General features: G+C 35.6%; 3 protein-coding genes across 6 annotated transcripts in view; 2 read left to right on the top strand and 1 right to left on the bottom strand.

Annotated features, from left to right (window-relative positions):
- The window catches only part of DEK1 (calpain-type cysteine protease family), a 32,466-nt gene extending 25,340 nt beyond the window's left edge, over window positions 1-7,126 (top strand). Inside the window, exons 28-34 of one of the 4 annotated variants that reach the window (XM_086422730.1) lie at window positions 519-899; window positions 989-1,126; window positions 1,282-1,518; window positions 1,615-2,059; window positions 6,032-6,440; window positions 6,884-6,947; window positions 7,050-7,126. In XM_086422730.1, coding sequence (XP_086278856.1) covers window positions 519-899; window positions 989-1,126; window positions 1,282-1,518; window positions 1,615-1,920 — 1,062 coding nt within the window. In that variant the 3' untranslated portion in view covers window positions 1,921-2,059; window positions 6,032-6,440; window positions 6,884-6,947; window positions 7,050-7,126. Of the gene's footprint in view, window positions 1-518; window positions 900-988; window positions 1,127-1,281; window positions 1,519-1,614; window positions 2,060-6,028; window positions 6,550-6,883 lie in introns of those variants that run through there. The other 3 variants (XM_086422729.1, XM_086422728.1, XM_086422731.1) reach the window with 3 other exon arrangements.
- Window positions 7,127-8,606: 1,480 nt separating this feature from the next.
- LOC147385318 (uncharacterized) lies at window positions 8,607-10,228 on the bottom strand. Its single transcript, XM_086422732.1, has 5 exons — window positions 9,950-10,228; window positions 9,615-9,852; window positions 9,232-9,529; window positions 8,986-9,063; window positions 8,607-8,827 (listed from the first exon to the last, which is right to left on the bottom strand). Exons 2-5 carry the CDS (start codon window positions 9,848-9,850, stop codon window positions 8,777-8,779), a joined length of 663 nt encoding a protein of 220 aa, XP_086278858.1. The 5' UTR covers window positions 9,851-9,852; window positions 9,950-10,228; the 3' UTR covers window positions 8,607-8,776.
- Window positions 10,229-15,204: 4,976 nt separating this feature from the next.
- LOC147385317 (arabinogalactan protein 13-like) lies at window positions 15,205-15,737 on the top strand. Its single transcript, XM_086424384.1, has one exon. The coding sequence runs from the start codon at window positions 15,298-15,300 to the stop codon at window positions 15,475-15,477; it is 180 nt and encodes a 59-aa protein (XP_086280510.1). The 5' UTR covers window positions 15,205-15,297; the 3' UTR covers window positions 15,478-15,737.
- The last annotated feature ends 3,358 nt before the right edge of the window (window positions 15,738-19,095 follow it).

The following is a 19,095-nucleotide window of genomic DNA, read 5'->3' as shown; positions in this document are numbered from 1 at the left end:
AACTAGGCTCCACAAAGCCCAACAAGGGTGGGGGTGGGGGGAGTTTTAGGTGATTTGTAGCAGAGGGGAATTTGTTTTTAACAAAATTGTCCTATATGTTGGAGTATGGAAGTTCAACATTGAGCGTAGAGGAAAGGAAAAATTGTGTTAACTGCTTTAAATTTGACTTGTCTCTCAGTTGCATAAGTTTACTGCTTCAACACTGGCATATTTACTATAAAATTACTTTGAAATAGTTGTTACTGATTTAATTAAAGAGAATTTTTATTGCATTAATTGGACATCATAATATATTAAGTAGATCTGTATTCATGTGTGACCTGGAACTTCAGTTTGAGGAAGCACGAGTTCCCATCTCATGTGGGAAGTTGTATTTTATTGACATGCCATAGGAACTAATGTTCTATACCTCATTTGATGTACACTGGAACAGTAATTCGGAAATGAATCAGTATAGTGTAGTCTCGAGCTTAATGATGCTGTGTGCATGCCATTTTCTGACTCTGGTCTTCCTGTAGGGTGAGTGGGTCCCTGTTGTTGTTGATGACTGGATCCCCTGTGAGTCACCTGGAAAACCAGCCTTTGCTACCAGTAGGAAGGGGAATGAACTCTGGGTTTCTCTTTTGGAGAAGGCGTATGCCAAGCTTCATGGATCGTACGAAGCCCTGGAAGGTGGGCTTGTCCAAGATGCTCTTGTAGACCTAACTGGTGGAGCTGGTGAGGAGATTGATATAAGGAGCACAGAGGCCCAGATTGATCTTGCTAGTGGAAGATTATGGTCTCAACTATTGCGCTTTAAACAAGAGGGGTTCTTACTTGGTGCTGGGAGTCCATCCGGTTCAGATGTGCACATCTCTTCCAGCGGCATTGTTCAAGGTCATGCTTACTCCATATTGCAGGTATTTTGAAATGATTTATCCTTTGTTTGGCTATTCATTATTGAGGAAGGAACCCTTTTGGAAAGTTCTACTTTTAAATTGTGTTTCAGGTGAGAGAGGTTGATGGCCACAAGCTTGTCCAGATCCGAAATCCATGGGCAAATGAGGTTGAGTGGAATGGCCCTTGGTCAGATTCATCGCCTGAATGGACTGATCGTATGAAGCACAAGCTCAAGCATGTTCCTCAGGTGCTCCACTGCTTAGACTTCTCTCTATAGAGCATTGAACTAATCTTTATTTTGTTTTATTTCTTTTTCTGTTTGTACCTCTTTGTGAGTGCTTTGTTTTAAATTTATTTTTTCTTGGTACTGATTAACGCATTCTCTTTTCCTTTTCTAAACAGTCAAAGGATGGTATATTCTGGATGTCTTGGCAAGATTTTCAGATTCATTTCCGGTCAATATATGTTTGCCGAATCTATCCTCCTGAGATGCGATATTCTGCACACGGGCAATGGCGTGGTTACAGTGCAGGTGGTTGTCAAGATTATGACACATGGCATCAAAATCCACAATTTCGACTGAGGGCTACTGGTCAAGATGCATCATTCCCAATTCACATCTTCATTACTTTAACTCAGGTATGAACTTCTTTCCCTTGGCATACATGCATTTTATTTAGCTTCCCCTTTTTTTACTATATTTTGATGAACCTTTCTGCTGTATTTTATGGCTAGGGTGTGAGTTTTTCCAGAAAGACAGCTGGTTTTAGGAATTATCAATCCAGCCATGACTCAATGATGTTCTACATTGGGATGAGGATACTCAAGACGCGTGGCCGTCGTGCTGCTTACAACATTTACTTGCACGAATCAGTTGGTGGGACTGATTATGTCAACTCTCGAGAAATATCATGTGAAATGGTTCTGGAACCTGATCCAAAGGGGTACACAATCGTGCCTACAACCATCCACCCTGGCGAAGAAGCACCATTTGTTTTATCTGTTTTCACCAAAGCTACTATAACCCTTGAGGCACTGTAATTCCCAATGGTTGCTGGGTTTGTTGTTGTACTGGTTGAGAGCACTTCTCTGCAAAGTTTTTTGATTGCTCGGGGTGTCCTTGAACTGTAAAGTCCTGCTGGCGGCTACATGAACAAATGGGTACAACACAGGGGCTTGGGTATGGTTCTCTTCTTGAATCTTCTTTCTTTTCGCCTTGTGAGTTTACAGGTGGTGTTTTGGATATATGCTTTCAATTATACTTGTGTTCGTCAAATGTGGTTTATGCGTCCTTAGCCAAGGTGTACTCTGATTTTCTCATACCTTGAAACCAATTTATAAAGTATGTGCTCTATGCCATGTGGACAACTATAATGCTTCTTCTCAGCAACTCTTTGTATGAAAGCTGGATCCAGCTAGTGGTGAAATTATGGGTTATAATGACGAACCAAAAATTTAATGATTTAGGAGTATGAGGGTTTTAGGTGATAAAATTTTTAAGGACATAAGCCTTGGAAGTAGTGAATTTTTCTGTGGTTGAAGTAGTAAATTTTTTTGCTCATGGAAGAGTAAATCCAGGGTTGCACAGAATTCCGGATCGACCAATCACACGAATACACTTGTGTTGTTCTAGGCTTTATTACTTTTCTGTGAGCAAAAAACCTCTTATTAGGCTAATAAACTTGGTGGAAAATAAAAGGAGACGAGATTTTAAATTAGGGCCAATAAGAGCAGTAAATTAGGCTACAACAGGGTATATAAGGTTTGATTTTAGAGCAGAAAACAACATATGAAAATTAACTACTTTGTGATTTGATGTAAAAAAGGTAATCGGACAGAGTCGCACAGCCCTAGGAAATCAGATCTATAAAGTCGCCCAAAATATATGGGTCCCCAACAATTGATCAAGGAAATCAACTTTGAATCACACAACAGAAGGGAAAAACCTCATTCACCCAATCTCATAAATTGAAGCATAGACATATTTTTAAGGAATTTGATATGAGATGCCCTGTACTTGCGTCAATCAACCCTCTAAAAAATGTAGAGAGATCACGTAATAACTTTAAAAACTTCATTACATTGACAAACTAATCAAGCAAGAGTAAACTGGTGCTATCTAGTTTTAGAGGTTCGGCAGAGGATTTGGGTACAAATTTTACTAACTATACACTACAAGATAATTACTAAAAATAGTCATTCATTATTCTTGTTGGAGACTTGTGTCACTTTTGTTCTGTTATTATTTGTTCATATCTTTTGATGAGAGCTTTGCTCGATGCAATCCATTAATTCTATAATTGGATCTATCCTTAAAAAATCTATATAATAAATACAATGGTGGGTCCCACTCCAGCTACATTTGTGCGTATGTTCCACTCTAGCTACGGTGGAGTGGGGTCCACACTACCCCACTTTACTTTCTTTCTTCTTCAACTTTACTATCTTTAATATCCCTCCAATTTAACTATCTTTCCTCTTTTACTCCCCCCCTCTAACTTTACTATCTTTCCTCTTTTACTCTTTTAACCCCAAAGAGTATGTGCCGTAGGCACGTGCACTAGGGTGATGGAGATTAACAACCAAGGTTTTCTAAAGAGGATTTTATTTATTTATTTATTTTTTTGGGATAGGTATAGGGTTAGTGGTTAGCAAATGAAGTTGGGTTCAAGGGGGTTTGAACCTGGACAACAACACTCCACACGTCTTACCACCTCTCTAAGTTGGCAGTTCTCCAAAGAGGATGTGCCAGTGTATCCTGTGTTTGACCATACAAACAATGAGATCAATAATATCTTCCTAAAATGAAGTCATACCATAATCCTCTGAACATTTGTGGGAAGACCTCTTTCATGCTTATCGAAATTTTCAGCAGTGCAATCAGAGACGTGATTGTATTCGTTGGATGAGTCAATCACACATTATAAAACAGTTTCCGTCTCCAAATTTTGTTGTATAATTCTGTTGTTTCGGATTTCTCTGTTCACTTTGATGCCAAAGTTGTAGGACAGGAACTTTGATACCAGAATCAATGGTGGTCAACCGTGGCTTTATTTATTAATTAATTTTTTTCCATTTTTAATCTGAACAAGGGTTTAGGTTCTGGATTTTTACGGTTTTAAGGACTAGAAATAGTGAATTGATCTTGGGTCAAGGTTGGCTAACAATCTAAGTGTATATATTGATAAGTAATCTTAGTGAAAATATATTAAAATGGCTTTGAATTTATGGTCAGAGGGGGGCTGTAAACTAGGCCAGATTATGCTATAGAAGACTTATTTTATAGCAGATAAAAATCTGGATTTGTATTCCATTCTATCTCATATAAACTAGAAGCAATTACAATTATTTATTGAGTATTGGATATGGCATGCCCCTTGTGTCCTTGAACAAACTATAATTTTAAACAAGTGAGTAGAAACGCCAAACAGCTTTATAAATTCCTAATTATGAGTATTGCGATGAAATCTAAATAAATTCCAAAACAGGATTCCTAGGATTTATTTCCTATTTCCTAGTTTAGCTAGGGTTGGTTTAGAGAATGTCTGATTGGGAAGATTCTTGAGATTCTCATTGCTTTTATTATATAGTATTCCAATAATGATGACTTGGCTGATTTGTAGGGTCCTTGAGATCTTGTGGGATATGTTTCCTAATTTAGCTAAGGTTGGTTTAGAGAATGGCTGATTTGGAAGATTCTTGAGATCATCACTGTTTTTATCCTATGGTATTCCAATATTAATAACTAACATGATATTATGTTTTGATACATTTCTACGGAATATTTCCATTTCCAAGGAGTGGGAGGAAGTGAAATTACCATCGTGTTTCTATTTCCATGACATGTTTTTCCAATCTTTTTGTTTTTGTTTTTGTAAAATTATGTATAATATGTAGAAACTAGAAACTCTATATTAGTGGTATATAAAACATGTAATGTCAGTTCTCTTACATATTATTATATGTATATATATAAAATGAATTTTTTGTAATTAGGATTTATGAATTCCAATGTTAATTACATCCATGATCTAATTTTATAATTGAAGCTATTTTTTAATTATTAACTTTCAATTTAAAAAATGGGAAACAATAAGATTTCTTAGTTTGTAGGTCCATGTGGTTATGACCCCTCCTAGGCTGGAAGACTTACTACTTTTGATTTTAAGAACGTAAATGACATGAATATGAACATTTATGTGTAAGTCTGACTCTTACAATCCAATCTCAAATAATTTTGTCAACATGTATTGATATTGATCTTTCTTTTCTTGCTCTAAATGGTTGTTTATTTGTAGTATTATGAGTAATGAATGTTTTTTCAACTTATGTTGTCTTCCAAACATTTTAAGCAAATTTCCTATATTTTCTATGAATTTTCAAAATATTTTTTCAACACTTCCATTTCCTAGCTGATCAAAATCGAAATATTATACCTTGTCTAGTAGGCAAATAGAAATGAAGCCTTCTAATAATATTAGCTCATCGAGGTCGTGGGTTCTAGTCCAGGTTTTTTCCTATCAAACAAAAGTAAAATAAGCTCAAATTTTTGGGTACTTATTGACCATCAATTAGGAAATATAAATGCAGGCACGAGATTCTAATACAAACTTTAGTTGGTCAAACCAGTGGGACCCACTTTTAGCGGTTCAACCAAATAGAAAACATATATCTTTTTCTTAAAAAAAATCATAGTTCTTCTAAAAATAGTGATCTGTAATATCTTAAATTTGATGTGGCACAGGTGCATTCAATGGTAGATGTTCCTACATCATTTTACCTGCCCCCCCTTTTGTGGCAAATCAGTGAGACTGCACTGCTCTAGGGAGATTTTCAATATCTTTCGATATTAATGTATAAAAATTATGTTTTAATTTTTTTAAAACCAAAATGCTTCTATGGTTGCTATTGATATTACTGATTAAATCTAAGCAATTATATAGTTTATTTTGTTTGTTGGGGTAGAGTAGTAAATTATCTGATGGGATAGCACTTGAAAACGATCCATTGTTATTTCTTTTTCCTATGAGACGGTAACTAATGGACTTGCATGTATTGAATACATGTGTAAAATGTTGGTTATATGCATTCCTGATTTTCTGGTTCTGTGATTTATTTATGGTGCTTGAATTATTGTGATTTATCTTAGCAGGTCTGAGGGATACGGTTCTGATGTTAGTCGCAAGGATGGCCTCTGGGAAAACAGTTCAGCTGGTGTGCAATTCTTCTCATGTGCTGTCCCATCCCCAATGGTGTCTGGTGAGCCACAATACAACACAAAACAATCAATGTTGAATGAGCGAGCGGGGTGGATGTGTTCCTTTTGTATAGGGTGGATCTTATATGGTTGAGAAGTGGGCTTTGGATGGAATTGGGAGACTTATATTGAGTCCTGCCTAACGGTTTAAGGTTCACTCTGTAAATAGCGATGGAAGGGTATAGGGCATTGTTAAGTAAAAATCCTGTAAAGGGGAAAAGAAGAGAGAAAGCAATAGGAAAATAAATAGATGTTTCTTGTACAAGGTTGGGGGGATGAAGAAGAGCATTGCAGCTTTAAAAAGGTACTTTGGGTCTCTAGTGCATTTTCTTTTTCAAGTGCTCACAATAGAGTCTGCATGTGTATTACATATAATTATTTTTTTGGTAATATAATCCCCCATTTCAATTGTTTATTGAGTTGCGTTGAGTGCTTGCTGTTGTTTAGAGCTCTGGTACCCTGTTTTAGAGCTGTCCATATGTTATACTGAGTACTTTTTATTGCTGTTCTTTGGAAAGTCGGGCTACCACTGGTGTAGCCCTCAATTCTCTTCTTTTTCCACTTAAACTGAGCAAACAAGATATGATTCTGACTGGTCCAAAGGAGAAACCTGAGAATCTCATATATACCCATTTGGGAGAATCTCAGGTCCAAAGTGTGTGCTCCAATTGCTACAGAAGTTGGGTGGTGTGGAACTCATTCATGTCAAACCTGAATCGGTCTGTGTTCATGTATCTATCTTTTCAGGGCTCAAATTGGTCTGAATACCAAGGCATTTGGTAAACAAATCAGAAGGACTTCTTTAATCAAGGTAAGCTCTAAATAGGTAGAAAGAATGCAAACTCTGGGATGTTAGCCCCTCAGCTTATTTTTTATTTATTAATGCGATTATGTTCTGACATCCATTTTGCAGGTTTACCCTAAAAATATAATCCCCTACTCCTGTGAGATTGACTTGTACATTTCTGGCTATTTGTTATATTTTGCTTCTTTTCCGCCTCCTTTTTATGCTAGTATTTCGTCTCACATTATTTGCCCACTGAATTATAAATTAGTTTAGTTTCAAACCAATAAATGCAGTATTAGCGAATTACCACACATTAGGTCTCAGTGAGGCCCGTGACTGTAACTCCTACTCCATTACGAAAATTTCTGAAATCGTAATAGATTTTAAAATTTTGTCCAGGGAGGTGGGGCCAGAATTTCTCTTAAACGGATGGGTCAGATGGCAATTTAGGGGCGTGGTGGAATGAATGATTTGTTAATAATGACCATGATGGTATCTTAAAATCATTGTTCGTTTAGGAATACAAGAAGGAAAATGTAGTTGTTCTGTTTCATTCTTTTAAAAGAGGGAATCTTGTCTCGCCCTCCAATTGTTTCCTATTTGGAAGAACATGTGAACCTAAAGTCAAGGCCTCAAGCTGACAAGCAGGTACGAGTGGACCAAATATCTTTCAGCTTTGGCGCTCATATAGTCACAAAATTTTCAAAAAAATCGTAAAATTCTCTAAATTAAGTGTATGCTGATTAATTTGGCAAATTAACCGACTTATCCCTCAAGTAATCATGGAATAAGACAACATTGTTACCATTCACCTCCAAAATTTTAAAATTTTCAGCATTAAGACAGCAGGAAGAAGATAGGAATCAGAAAGAGGTTGAAGATGGTATGTTTTGGTAACAAATCCTATAAAATATTTTGTAATCTCCAAAAATTTTCATATTTTTCTATGAAACTTTTCCGAATTTTGACTGAATTGAACCCTTGTTAAATAATTATCGAATCTAAACTTTTTTAGCAACCCCAAAATCATTTATCAATGCACATTTATATTTAAAAAATTATAACTTTTTACTTATTTTTTACAATGTAGATTATGATCGGTCACAAAATCATAATTTTTTCCCAATTAACTTGGTTAATCTATGTTTGGACATTGATACAGCACTAGGATCCGTTGATTAAAAAAAAAAAAAAATCAACCCTTTAAATACAAAATATCCAATGGTTGAGATTTATGAATATCTTGATAACACAAATCTTAGAGATACTTATCTCGAGGATAAATCTCAACCATTGGATTTTGCATTTAAAGAGTTGGTATCATATGTTTTTTCCATGAGTCATTCTTAGGAGTCGAGGGATCATGACCCATAATTAAAAGGTGAAATAAGATTTCCAATCTAAAAATTAATCCTAAAAGATCTATCTCCATCAGATCGTCCCAATGAAAAATATAATATGCTACTTGTTGTACCTCATCAATCCCCTCATTAAGACGACCTTTTTTCACATTTGTTATAGGCTCCAAAGCTCTATTGGTTTGCAGGGTAACCCATTGCTAAAGGCACACCCCCTCACCACATAGAGCATCTTGGGCTTAGAATGACCCATGAAATGAAGCAAAAGCATCTCATCTCCAAACTCCAAAAGAGAGGCAGGCACAAGAAGAGAGCAGAAACAAAATTTAAGGAAAAAGAGATTTTAATTTCTAGAGGGATTTTTTTTAAAAACAAATCAGAGACAGAACATAGATTCTTCTTCTTCAGTTTTTAATATCATCCAACCACCTTTCACCTCACCACTCCTAAAATCCAAATTCAAAACTAATGGATTGCTCTGAAATTCTCTTTCGTTCATTCAGAATCACTTTCCATACTTCCCATGGCTTTCAATCCTCTTCGTCTCTGCACCATCACATAACCAACATCAACAAAAAAGTACAATTTCCAAACAGAGAGATTTATAAAGAGAGGAAAATAAAAAAAAACAGATTAAACCTAAGAAAGATTTATAATAAAATTAACCAAAAATATAATATCAAATCTAGAACAAGTATAATTACCTTCCTGGAAGTCTTCTTCTCTCTGACTTCATATCTCTCTTGACAAATATCAGAAAGCCACGCACCAGGACTCACCAACTGCACAAACCCCACCAACACCAATTCTTCATTGTTAAAAACCAATAAAACTAAAGATAGGCAGAGGAAAGATTGGATCTTTTTAAAGATTTTTGTTGTTGTTGTTATTTATTAGAAAAAATTGGATTCTGGGTATGATGAGCAGGACTTTTTTTAGGAGAGACTTACAAGTAAGCTCGTTTGGATGAATTTAGCCCTTTTTTTGGGTCGCTGAGGAGGCTTACACCCTTTCATGGCCATAAAATCTTCCTCTTTTTCTTTGCTTGATAAAGAAATTAACAGCTTTGGCCAAACAATCCCTCCTTTATCTTCCACCCCTCCTGCTTCCATCGAGATCTTCCCACTTTCGTCCAAACCCATTGATCCTCTCGTCGTGTAGTACCTCTCTTCCTTCTCTGGTGAAGATGACTGAGATTTCAGATTCTCGCTTTCACTCGATCGAACCATCGTCGCCCCATCAAAGTTCCTGAAAAAATTGGATTTCTTGGATGATCAACTACATTTAGTTGATTTTTTTTTAAAATATGGTTTTCAATTTTATTTTTGCTTACTTGTTGAAGAAATTGTGAGGGAGAGGAGATGGGGTTTCTTTATCGGTTCTAACGATTCCGCGATCGACATGAAAGGTGATTCTTTTCCTTATTACACCCTCGGGTTTCTCTGGAACATCTTCATCTTTTATTTTCTGACATCGAAGCCTCTTTCGGTTCCCCCACTGCAACACAAAATCTGTTTCACGAAGTATATTACAAGCTGCTACTCTTAGATTCTTTCCTCCCTTCTCCATCTCTGCCATTAGAGAAACAAAATTTTATTTAGAAAACTTGAATCCAGACCAGAACATCAAAGGAAAAAAACCCCTTTGGAAGATGAAAAACTTTCTTACCTCAAATCTATGGTTCTCAAGTGAAATCCAAAGCAAATCCCTTGAAATTACTCTAGAATTACAGAAAACCCATTAAAAAGAATCCCAAGAGATGGAAACTCGAAACAAATCTGACTTATATAAAAAATAAAAAATAAAAAATAAAAAGATAATGGCGAAAGAAATAAAAAAACATAGAAGGAGAGAACTTAAAAATGGCTACTTTGGTGAGAAAGGATTTTTAACGTTTTGAAAGTCATGTTTTTTGTATCTTTCTGAGGAAGTGTGGCCAAAGAAATGGCCAAAGGTTGGCGCTTGGCCATCAATCTATAGATTAGAGTAGGCTTTTAAACTCGTACCGAGACCGAGATTACTCAGACGAGTCATATCGTTCCCGATTGATTTTAAAAAATCTACAATATATATTCATTAGGCCTGTCAATAGATATTCAAAAATCCAAATTTAAATTTGAATTCGATTTAAAAAATTGGATATTATTCGAATTTTTCGGATATTGAATTTGAATTCAGATATTATTTTAAGATTCAAATGAGTTTCAAATACGAATTCGAATGTTGCAAAATCCTATTCAATAATATCTACTCTGATTTAAATATATTTGTTATGTATTCATGTTACACAACAAAACTTAAATATATATTCATGTTATAAAAGAAAATTTAATTTTCAAATCTTTATCTTCTCTCTCAATCTAAAACGCAAGAACCAACAATGGTGAGGGTGGGTTTCAACTATGCTAATTTTATAACCATCATCTTCTTTGACTGACAAACATTCAGGTAGATATTCTCTCTCACACAAGATAAAATCTTTTTTTTTTCCCCCATTATGCGAGTTCCATAACCACCATCTTCTTTGGCTGGTGAGCATTCATGATTCCAGGTAGATACTTCTTCTTCTCTCTCTCAAAGTAAAGTCCCATTTATCGAATCGGATATTCGATATATTTTTCAAATTTGAATATCATTATTTTTTTTTTCGTATTCGAATTCAAATATAGCACTATCTGATCCAATACCTATTTGTTGACAACCTTAATATTCAAATGATCTTATTCTTAACCAAGTTTCAAATCATGGATGAGACGACGATCTTTTTTGAAGAGAGAGAGAGTTGAAGAAGATTGAAGCATAGCTCCTCCTTTTCATGACAAGCTAACCAATACACAAAAGCACCTCAACATTAAGAAAGATGATTTTCTAACTATAAAAGATGTGCAATTGTATATCCCAAGAAAAAATATCTATGATTCTATGTCTATGCCAAAGTCAGCCAAGTATTGATCAAGTGAATACTTTCTAGTTAGAAAATGAGTCGTGATAATATGACTTGCCAGGTGGCATATTCAATTGAGTTCATGACGTGGACAAGTTCGAGAATTGTAGATCTGTACGCTTGAGATACACGATTGCACTTCCCCATAAAAAAGTGCATCCCAAGAAAACTATATTTCTCGAGGCATACAGATCTACGATTCCCAAACTTGTCAACATCATAGAGCCGATAGAGTATGCCACCTAGTAAGTCATATGACCAGGAGTCTTAGAAAATCAACACTAACATTAAGGCTAATGATTTCCTAACTCGAGTATTTTCACTGGGTTTGATGTGGCAAGGGCACAAACCGTTGATCCATTTCTTGTGTATCCCAAAGCATCCCCAAAAAAATCAATAAACGGTTGTGTACCCTTGCCATGTAAGACCGAGTGAAAATACTCTTAGTCAGAAAACCACGGCTCAAACATTTATGGTACCATAACTAGAGGTTGTAAAAGGCCACCACATTCTATGGTTGGTGTCTACGGTCATAAGAATTACTTGCTATTATCTGACTCACATGTGGTGTTTCTAAACTTACTTGGATTATCAAGAATAGTAATTCTAATCCTTGAATTGGTGGAAACATTGCATTCAAATGTGCCTATATAGCTTGGATGTAAATTGGAACATTTACCTTATGTTACTGTTATAATGGTCGTTACATTACCGTCACAACCATATTTTAAAGTACCATGGATTCAATGTGTATGAGCACCATCAAATGGTATGAGATGCATTTGAACTTAAGCAACTCCAATCAAACCTGACTGCAAGTCACCACCAAAGTGACGAAATCTACTTGCATCATTCATTATCAAGAGAAATCGCTTTAATGGCAATGTGAAAATCCAAACATACTCTTAAGATTTTTAAATATTTGAATTGGAGCTCCAACTGTTGTGCTTATTAATCCAAACCCCAATAGCTAGTTTTTCACTATGGTGAGACACTAAACTCCCTTCTTCTTCATCCATGTCTTGCATGTTTGAAACTCCTATCTTATGCACATAACCTGTTGAGTTTAATCCCATATCGGAAACAAATTGTCTTGTCTCTCTCCTTATAAGCTCCTGGGCCTCTCCACTCATTGCCAATTGGTTTTGGTTGGACCCCCAAATTTATCATAACCTGCTTTCTTCATCTTTGGATTCAGATCATCCAAAAACCTTGTACATGAGTTCCTTCTGTGGATGAATTGAATCTCGAGCTACAAAAGACATGGAATTGCCTTCCTCAGTGCACGGGATTCGCCCCATCTACCTGATTCTCTCATACATGTTTGCAAGGAGCATATATGCCAAATCATCATCTGGGTCCATCTCGAGAAGGCATTCAGAGGCATATATAGCCAGTTTTCGATTGTTATGGATTCTATATGCTACCCATAAATGCTATCCACACTAGAGGTCGACCTCACATGCATAGTGGTGCATGGAGGATGGGTTTGATGCCATAATATGAATACATGAGCTGGAAATGGTGGAGCCCTTCTTCGACTAAACCCGCATGGCTACAAGCATAGAGTGCACTCACAATGGTCACCTCATTTGTTCAATGTTGTCTTTTTATCATCCTCTTAAATGATTCCAAGGCTTTCCTTCCTTGCCCTTGTTCATATCCATCAATCACCGCGTTCCAAGAAATCCTGTCCCTCCATAAAAGGTGAATAATTTCAAATTTTTCGCCCATTTGATTGAAGATTTCAATGGCCAATTCGGGTCTTCCTTTAGGTTGCTTTCACCAATCATCACCGAACACAATATAACATCTCAAACAGTTCACCTAACATATATCAATCATGCTCTTGATCTAAGTCTCCTATCTTGGCATATAGTTCATCACTTTTAATATCTACGAATTCGTAGATATACCAATGAATTATTCACTCAAAATGCATGTTTTAGGAATTAAAATGAACAGTGTACAAAAACTGGAATTTGGACATAAGTTGCGCACGTTTTGGGAAAAATCCCTAAAATGAAGAGTGTACCTGAATGGAAATTTTGCTATGCTCAGCCCACGAAATGGTAATTTACCCAATTAAAAATTGTATTGGGGTGTGGTCAAGCATTTTGTATTTTTAATGATTATACACCTCCTTCGAATTATTTATTTATTTTTCCTTTGTAAAGAATGTCTTTTAAGTTTTATTTGATTCGTGCATGCTCAGGTAACAAAAACTCTTTTAGCCTTAAAACAACGATAGATTTAACTGTCCGACCCAACTGTTGCATTTTTATTACAAAAACTCCCTTGGAGTTCTGACAACTCCAGGGGAACCTCAGTTTATCATATTTGTTACCGAGCAAAGCTTGGAGCGTGCATCCACGTCATAAAATTCAAATTTATGCATTTAATTTGTTACTTAACATATGTTGGATTCTAATCTCATAAATTTGTGGCATCCAAAATCATGTTGTGATGCGATGGGGTTAAAAAGGATGAAATTATAAGAATTTCGAAAAATAATTAATTTGCACCATTGAATTTTAGTTTTAAACTTGGGAGTTCGGTAACCATCCATTTTCAACACGGACAATAAAGCTCAAAAAGGTTCTTTTTTTCAGATTTTTTTTCTTTTGAATTTGAGTTTTTCCATGAAATCCATACATCTGTTTTGTTGGGTTGCTAATTTGATAATCCATGTGGTCCCAACAATCCTTAGTAAGATGTAAAATCTTACTAAGTTAGTCATGCATGGCAGCGTGATTCATAAAGTAAGGTGAGCGAGTTTTTGAAATAAAATAGCAACCATAATTTGGGTTGGACCTTACTTTGTAAAAGCCCACTAGAGAGGTAAAATAGTATCAGTGTGGTCCTCTTTCTATTACCACACTTAAGGTTATACAGAGAATACTTGCACCTTTGTTGCGAGCTTTTGAGCTACATTAAGGAGACATCCTCTATTAACTGAAGCCCAACCCAATATGTCAGGCTTTATAAACTGGACCTTAGATTTGAGTTGGACCTAATATTATTTTTCCCATGTCCCAGTAATGTAGCAGGCCTAAAAAAAAAACAAAAAAAAAAAAAAAATCTTGATTCAAAACTAATGGAGTATTTTAGAAACACACACCTATTAAATTCATAATATTAGGTTTACCCCCTTGCAAAATGCGAAATTAGGCTTACCCGTTAGGTCTTCACCGTAAGTTGAAGTTCCTTTCTTCTTGATGATTTAACGTTGATTTTTTTTTTTTTTTGAATAAAAATAAAATTTTCATCTTTAAATAATCAAGATTGACTTACGATTAGGGGGATAGGCCTAATTTTGCATTTTGCAAGGGGGAAAACCTAATATCACCAAAATTTTAGAATCTCTTCGTTCTCTATTTTATTTATTTATACATCCTCGAAATAAATAAAAAAATGTGTAAATATGCAAAATTAAATATATATATATATATCATTCTTCATTCGTCATTAACGATCAAAGATAGATGAAAATGAACAAAATTCATAAAAAATGATAGTTTGGATATTTCAAATACGTTATAAACGTGGGATAGGGTCCAAGGACTATTAAAATAGCTTTAAATGATCCATTCCATGTACCAATGATTCGTTATAAGAATAAAAAGAAGGCCCAAGTGTAAAACATTTGGTGTAACAAAGACGGATGACAGGTATTATGTGAATAACAGTCAAGTATCACTTTAGGTGTTCCACAATCATATATGTTCCGAAGGGCTAATTTTAAAACAGCCAGTTAAGAGGATGTGTTAAAAGAGAGAGAGAGAGAGAGAGGTACGGTTAGGTGTGAAAAACAGCGAAAGGTAGACAGCTGTATGGCACTTAGATAATCAGACACCCTGTCATCAACGCGTAACGGGCAGTCCACAACTCAAAAAGGAATGTTGTTGAACGGTCACTTCGGGCAACTGCCCGCAAATCCCTCCCCCTCTCTTTCCTTTATAAACCCACTTCTTCCCTTCTATTTTTCCATCTCAACCCACATCAATACTTAGAGAATCTCTTCTTCGATTGCCTCTACATTTCCTCTCTCTTCCCACCCAGAGAACTAAAGATGGAGGCAATGAAGATGAGACTCTTTGCTGCAGTGGTCGTCATGTTCATGGCTGTATCGGCCGTCCAGAATGTCGCAGCTGCTGATGCACCTGCGCCTAGTCCTACCTCTGATGCTACGGCCTTCATCCCCGCTGTTTTCGCTTCTCTAACCGCCATCGCCTTTGGATTGCTCTTCTGATCTTTCTCTGGTTCTCACATAGATGGATCATTCGTGACTTAGATAGAAAGATCTCTCTCTCTCTCTTATAAAAAAATTACATTTATTTGGTTTTATTGTTATTTTTAATATGACAAATTGTTGGGGTTTGTTTCGGTGTGACTGATGTGTATGATGTTATATATGTGTATGTGATGTTTTATTTTTAATTTTTGGTTGGGGGGAGGGGGAGATGTTTGTACCTTTGATTCATTTGTAGTAATAAACCTCTCTTTATTTCATTTGCATTTGTTCTTTTTTTGCTTCGTAATCGCTGATTATTTCTTCTGTTGCATTGTAAAACGGTAAGACCATGTTACACTGGATCAGAAATTTGTGATGAAAGATGAGGCCACGTTGAACCCTCATTATGAAACTATGTAACACCCTGTTTTCATATATAATTACGAGATTGCCACTATTTCTAGATCTGTGATTTACACCTTTGTGGGTGTAACTTTTTTTGCCTCTTTAATAATTGACAATAAATTATTAAAAAGAGATGGAAAGAAAAATAATAGCCTCACGTTTGCCTCAAACATCCTGCGAGTTGAGGTTATAAAAAAGTGTAAAACTGATGCTCAGAAATGTTAAAAGACTCCTAATCAGGGGCGGTGCTAGTATGGAGCTGGTGGGGGCAATTGCTCCCACAGAATTTTGAGACTACATGTCTCATTTGTCCCCCTCCCTCACCTCTCTCCCCATTTGCCCTCACACCCTTTATCTCTTTCTAATTTTTGCCGCTCCCCTTCAAAATTTTTTTTTTTTTTTTTGATGACATTACCTTTTTACCTGGCCTTCTCATATATTAATTAAAAATGACTTAAATATCAATTTTTTTAATTTTTTATAAAAGACCTCTTAGTTTCTTCATAAAATTATTCATCTTCAAGTTCTTCAATTGTACAATTAACTATAATTTACCCCCACTATAAGAAAATCCTGAGACTACACCCTTGTTTCTAATGAGATATTTATTGAGAGATTCTATGTCACATCAACTCTTGCTAACACCATCCTAATTCATATGTAAATTACCAAAGATTAGCACATACTTGGGTGACATTTGCAAAAGTCGGCATGGCAATAACAGCTCTCTATATTGGATTTTGTTAGGGCTCTGGTTAAAGTCCAATAACTACACTTTGAAAATTGGATTTTCTTTCCAAAATGGCCTTACAAATTATTTTTTGCCAAACTACAATTCAATTTCCAAAGTGTATTTATTGCACTATAGGACACACATTAACAAGACCCCTCTGTTTTTATGGGAGACCCTTTATTTTTTATGATGTGGGCCATAATCTTTTTTTAAGGCTGCAACGCACATTATATGTTGTGAGAATATTAGTATTGGCTGGAAGAATGATGTCAAATAAAGAAGATCGTGAATCAGATTCAAATCTCAAGCTTCACAATAGGGGTGAATCCAAATTAAGTCCCGAGCTTATTAGTTTGGTGAAATCAAGGTTTGTCTCATTGCACTAGCTAATATCACCGTTAAATAGGACTACACAGCCCGAAAACCTAATTAGAGACCGACACTTGTCATGGAGTTTGACTTTAAAGTAACCTTGTTCGCATTATGACAAATGATTTTTGTATTTAATTTACATTCCTACTTTTTCATCAATATTTGGGATACTTCTTTCAAGACGACAACTACAATTTAAGAAAGAGGGTTCCTTCAAAATTTTGAAACGGGTTGCTTACTTCAAAGTGTTTTTTTGCTTGTCTTGAACATTCGAGAAATCATCCTCAAGATATGATGTCACCACCGATCGATTAAGAAGTGCCAAAAGACTTCTTTAATAAGGCATGAAGACCAACAAGCCACCATATGTTCAATCCCAACTGCATCTAGGCTAGGTCACAAAAATGGTCATCTATATACATTTTGCATCTTTTAAAACTCATTTAAATATATTTTTCGGAATGGGTTTAATTCTCTGATTCAAATGATACATGCATCTTCTTAGACAAACACACCCCCCTTCTCAAAAAATAAAAAATTAAAGAAACATAATTTGTTGATAGGATTTGTTGGCAAATCGTGAACTACATATCTAGATTCATTGTGAGCTAGTAAATCCACTCCCAAATTACGAAAAACTTCTTATCCGACGACGTTAGAATGCCTTGTGGCCAACCCACCTAAAATGGAACCCCCCCCCACCTATTATTCACTTAAATTATATTTACCTATTTTCATAAGGTAAATTATTTTCAAAGACCGGTAATTTTCTGATTGAACATATTTTGTTATAAAATAAATATGGTCGATCTGGTGACAAATGCTTGAGAGGGAGGCTGGCTGGCTGGGGGAGAAGATTGGTCGTGATTCCATGGTAGCGGAGGTGGGTGGTGTCAACAAACAAAGGAAATAAAAAAGAAGAAGAAGACACGTGGCTGTGCTGTGCACATGCGAAGATGAGGTGGTTAGTGAGCTGCTTCGATTCTTTCATAAGATATGACGTATGGGTCCCCACAGCATTATTGATGTTAACGTTACTTGTTTCCTTCGTTTTTATGTTTTTTGATAACTCTTTGATGAGGTGTTCAAAATTATACTGCCTCCTATTATGGGTTGTGTGGGGGACATTTTTCGATTGCATCAACGGATGACATGTGGTACATTGGGATCCGAGACATAAAACAAGAATAACTTAAATACAAAACAAAGAGAGATATAGGAGGCCATATATCAAGACTATATGACACCACGTGTCACACTATAATTTGGAGATTTGCTATTGACTCCTCAACTTTTACTTGTGAAAAATGCTAAAATGACAAAAAGAATTTACCGGGATTCTCACAAGTCTGATGTCGGATGTGCACATAACCATAAATGTGTTTCCTCGTGATATGAGTAAAAATCATGTACGGTTATGTATGTTTGTCCACGTTAGAATCATAATAAATCTTGTGTCACCCTAGCACGACTCTTTACTTATTACATTTCAATTAAAAAAATAAATAAATGATTGAGCATAAGTGAAAGTTGGAGTGACAATAAAAGTTCTCTCATTATTTTATTATTAGATATATATTTTTTGTATTTAACATTTTATATGAGCTTAATCATAATCGTAAAGAACTACGAAAATTGTTTGAACGAGTGTTATAATGTTGAGATTATAATTTGAACCAGAATTTTGTAATGTTTGAATAATATGTTTAATTTTTAATTAGGGTGTAAGGAGTAAAACTTGATATGCCAATAGCAGCTAATTTAGGAGATAATGAGAATAACATTAAAAACGCATTGCATAGTCCATTCTAAGCCTTGATGATGATGATGAGTGACTATCTACACATTATAGGTGGGCCCAATTAACGTTCTTTCAGAATATTTTTCATACAAATTATGTGGGCCTCCTTCCCCTTATGGGTGGTGTCCTCTTTAGCTTAAAATCCACGCTCGACGTGTGTTGGGAAACATTGAACTTGACAATTAATGGGTGGTACACAAGACAGATCAAACAGACTTCCTTGATCGACTACCCAAATACATCAAGTAGAGGATTCCAATTCCCCTAACTTTACACATTATGTCATTGTAAGTTGGCCCACATTCGGAACGCCAAGGCCAAGCAA

Source organism: Akebia trifoliata, chromosome 14 (genome assembly GCF_017979445.1).
Source record: "Akebia trifoliata isolate Shusen 1 chromosome 14, ASM1797944v1, whole genome shotgun sequence".
Classification (NCBI taxonomy): domain Eukaryota; kingdom Viridiplantae; phylum Streptophyta; class Magnoliopsida; order Ranunculales; family Lardizabalaceae; genus Akebia; species Akebia trifoliata.
Note: the sequence above shows the minus strand (reverse complement) of the source record. Positions and strands in the feature narration are given on the sequence as shown.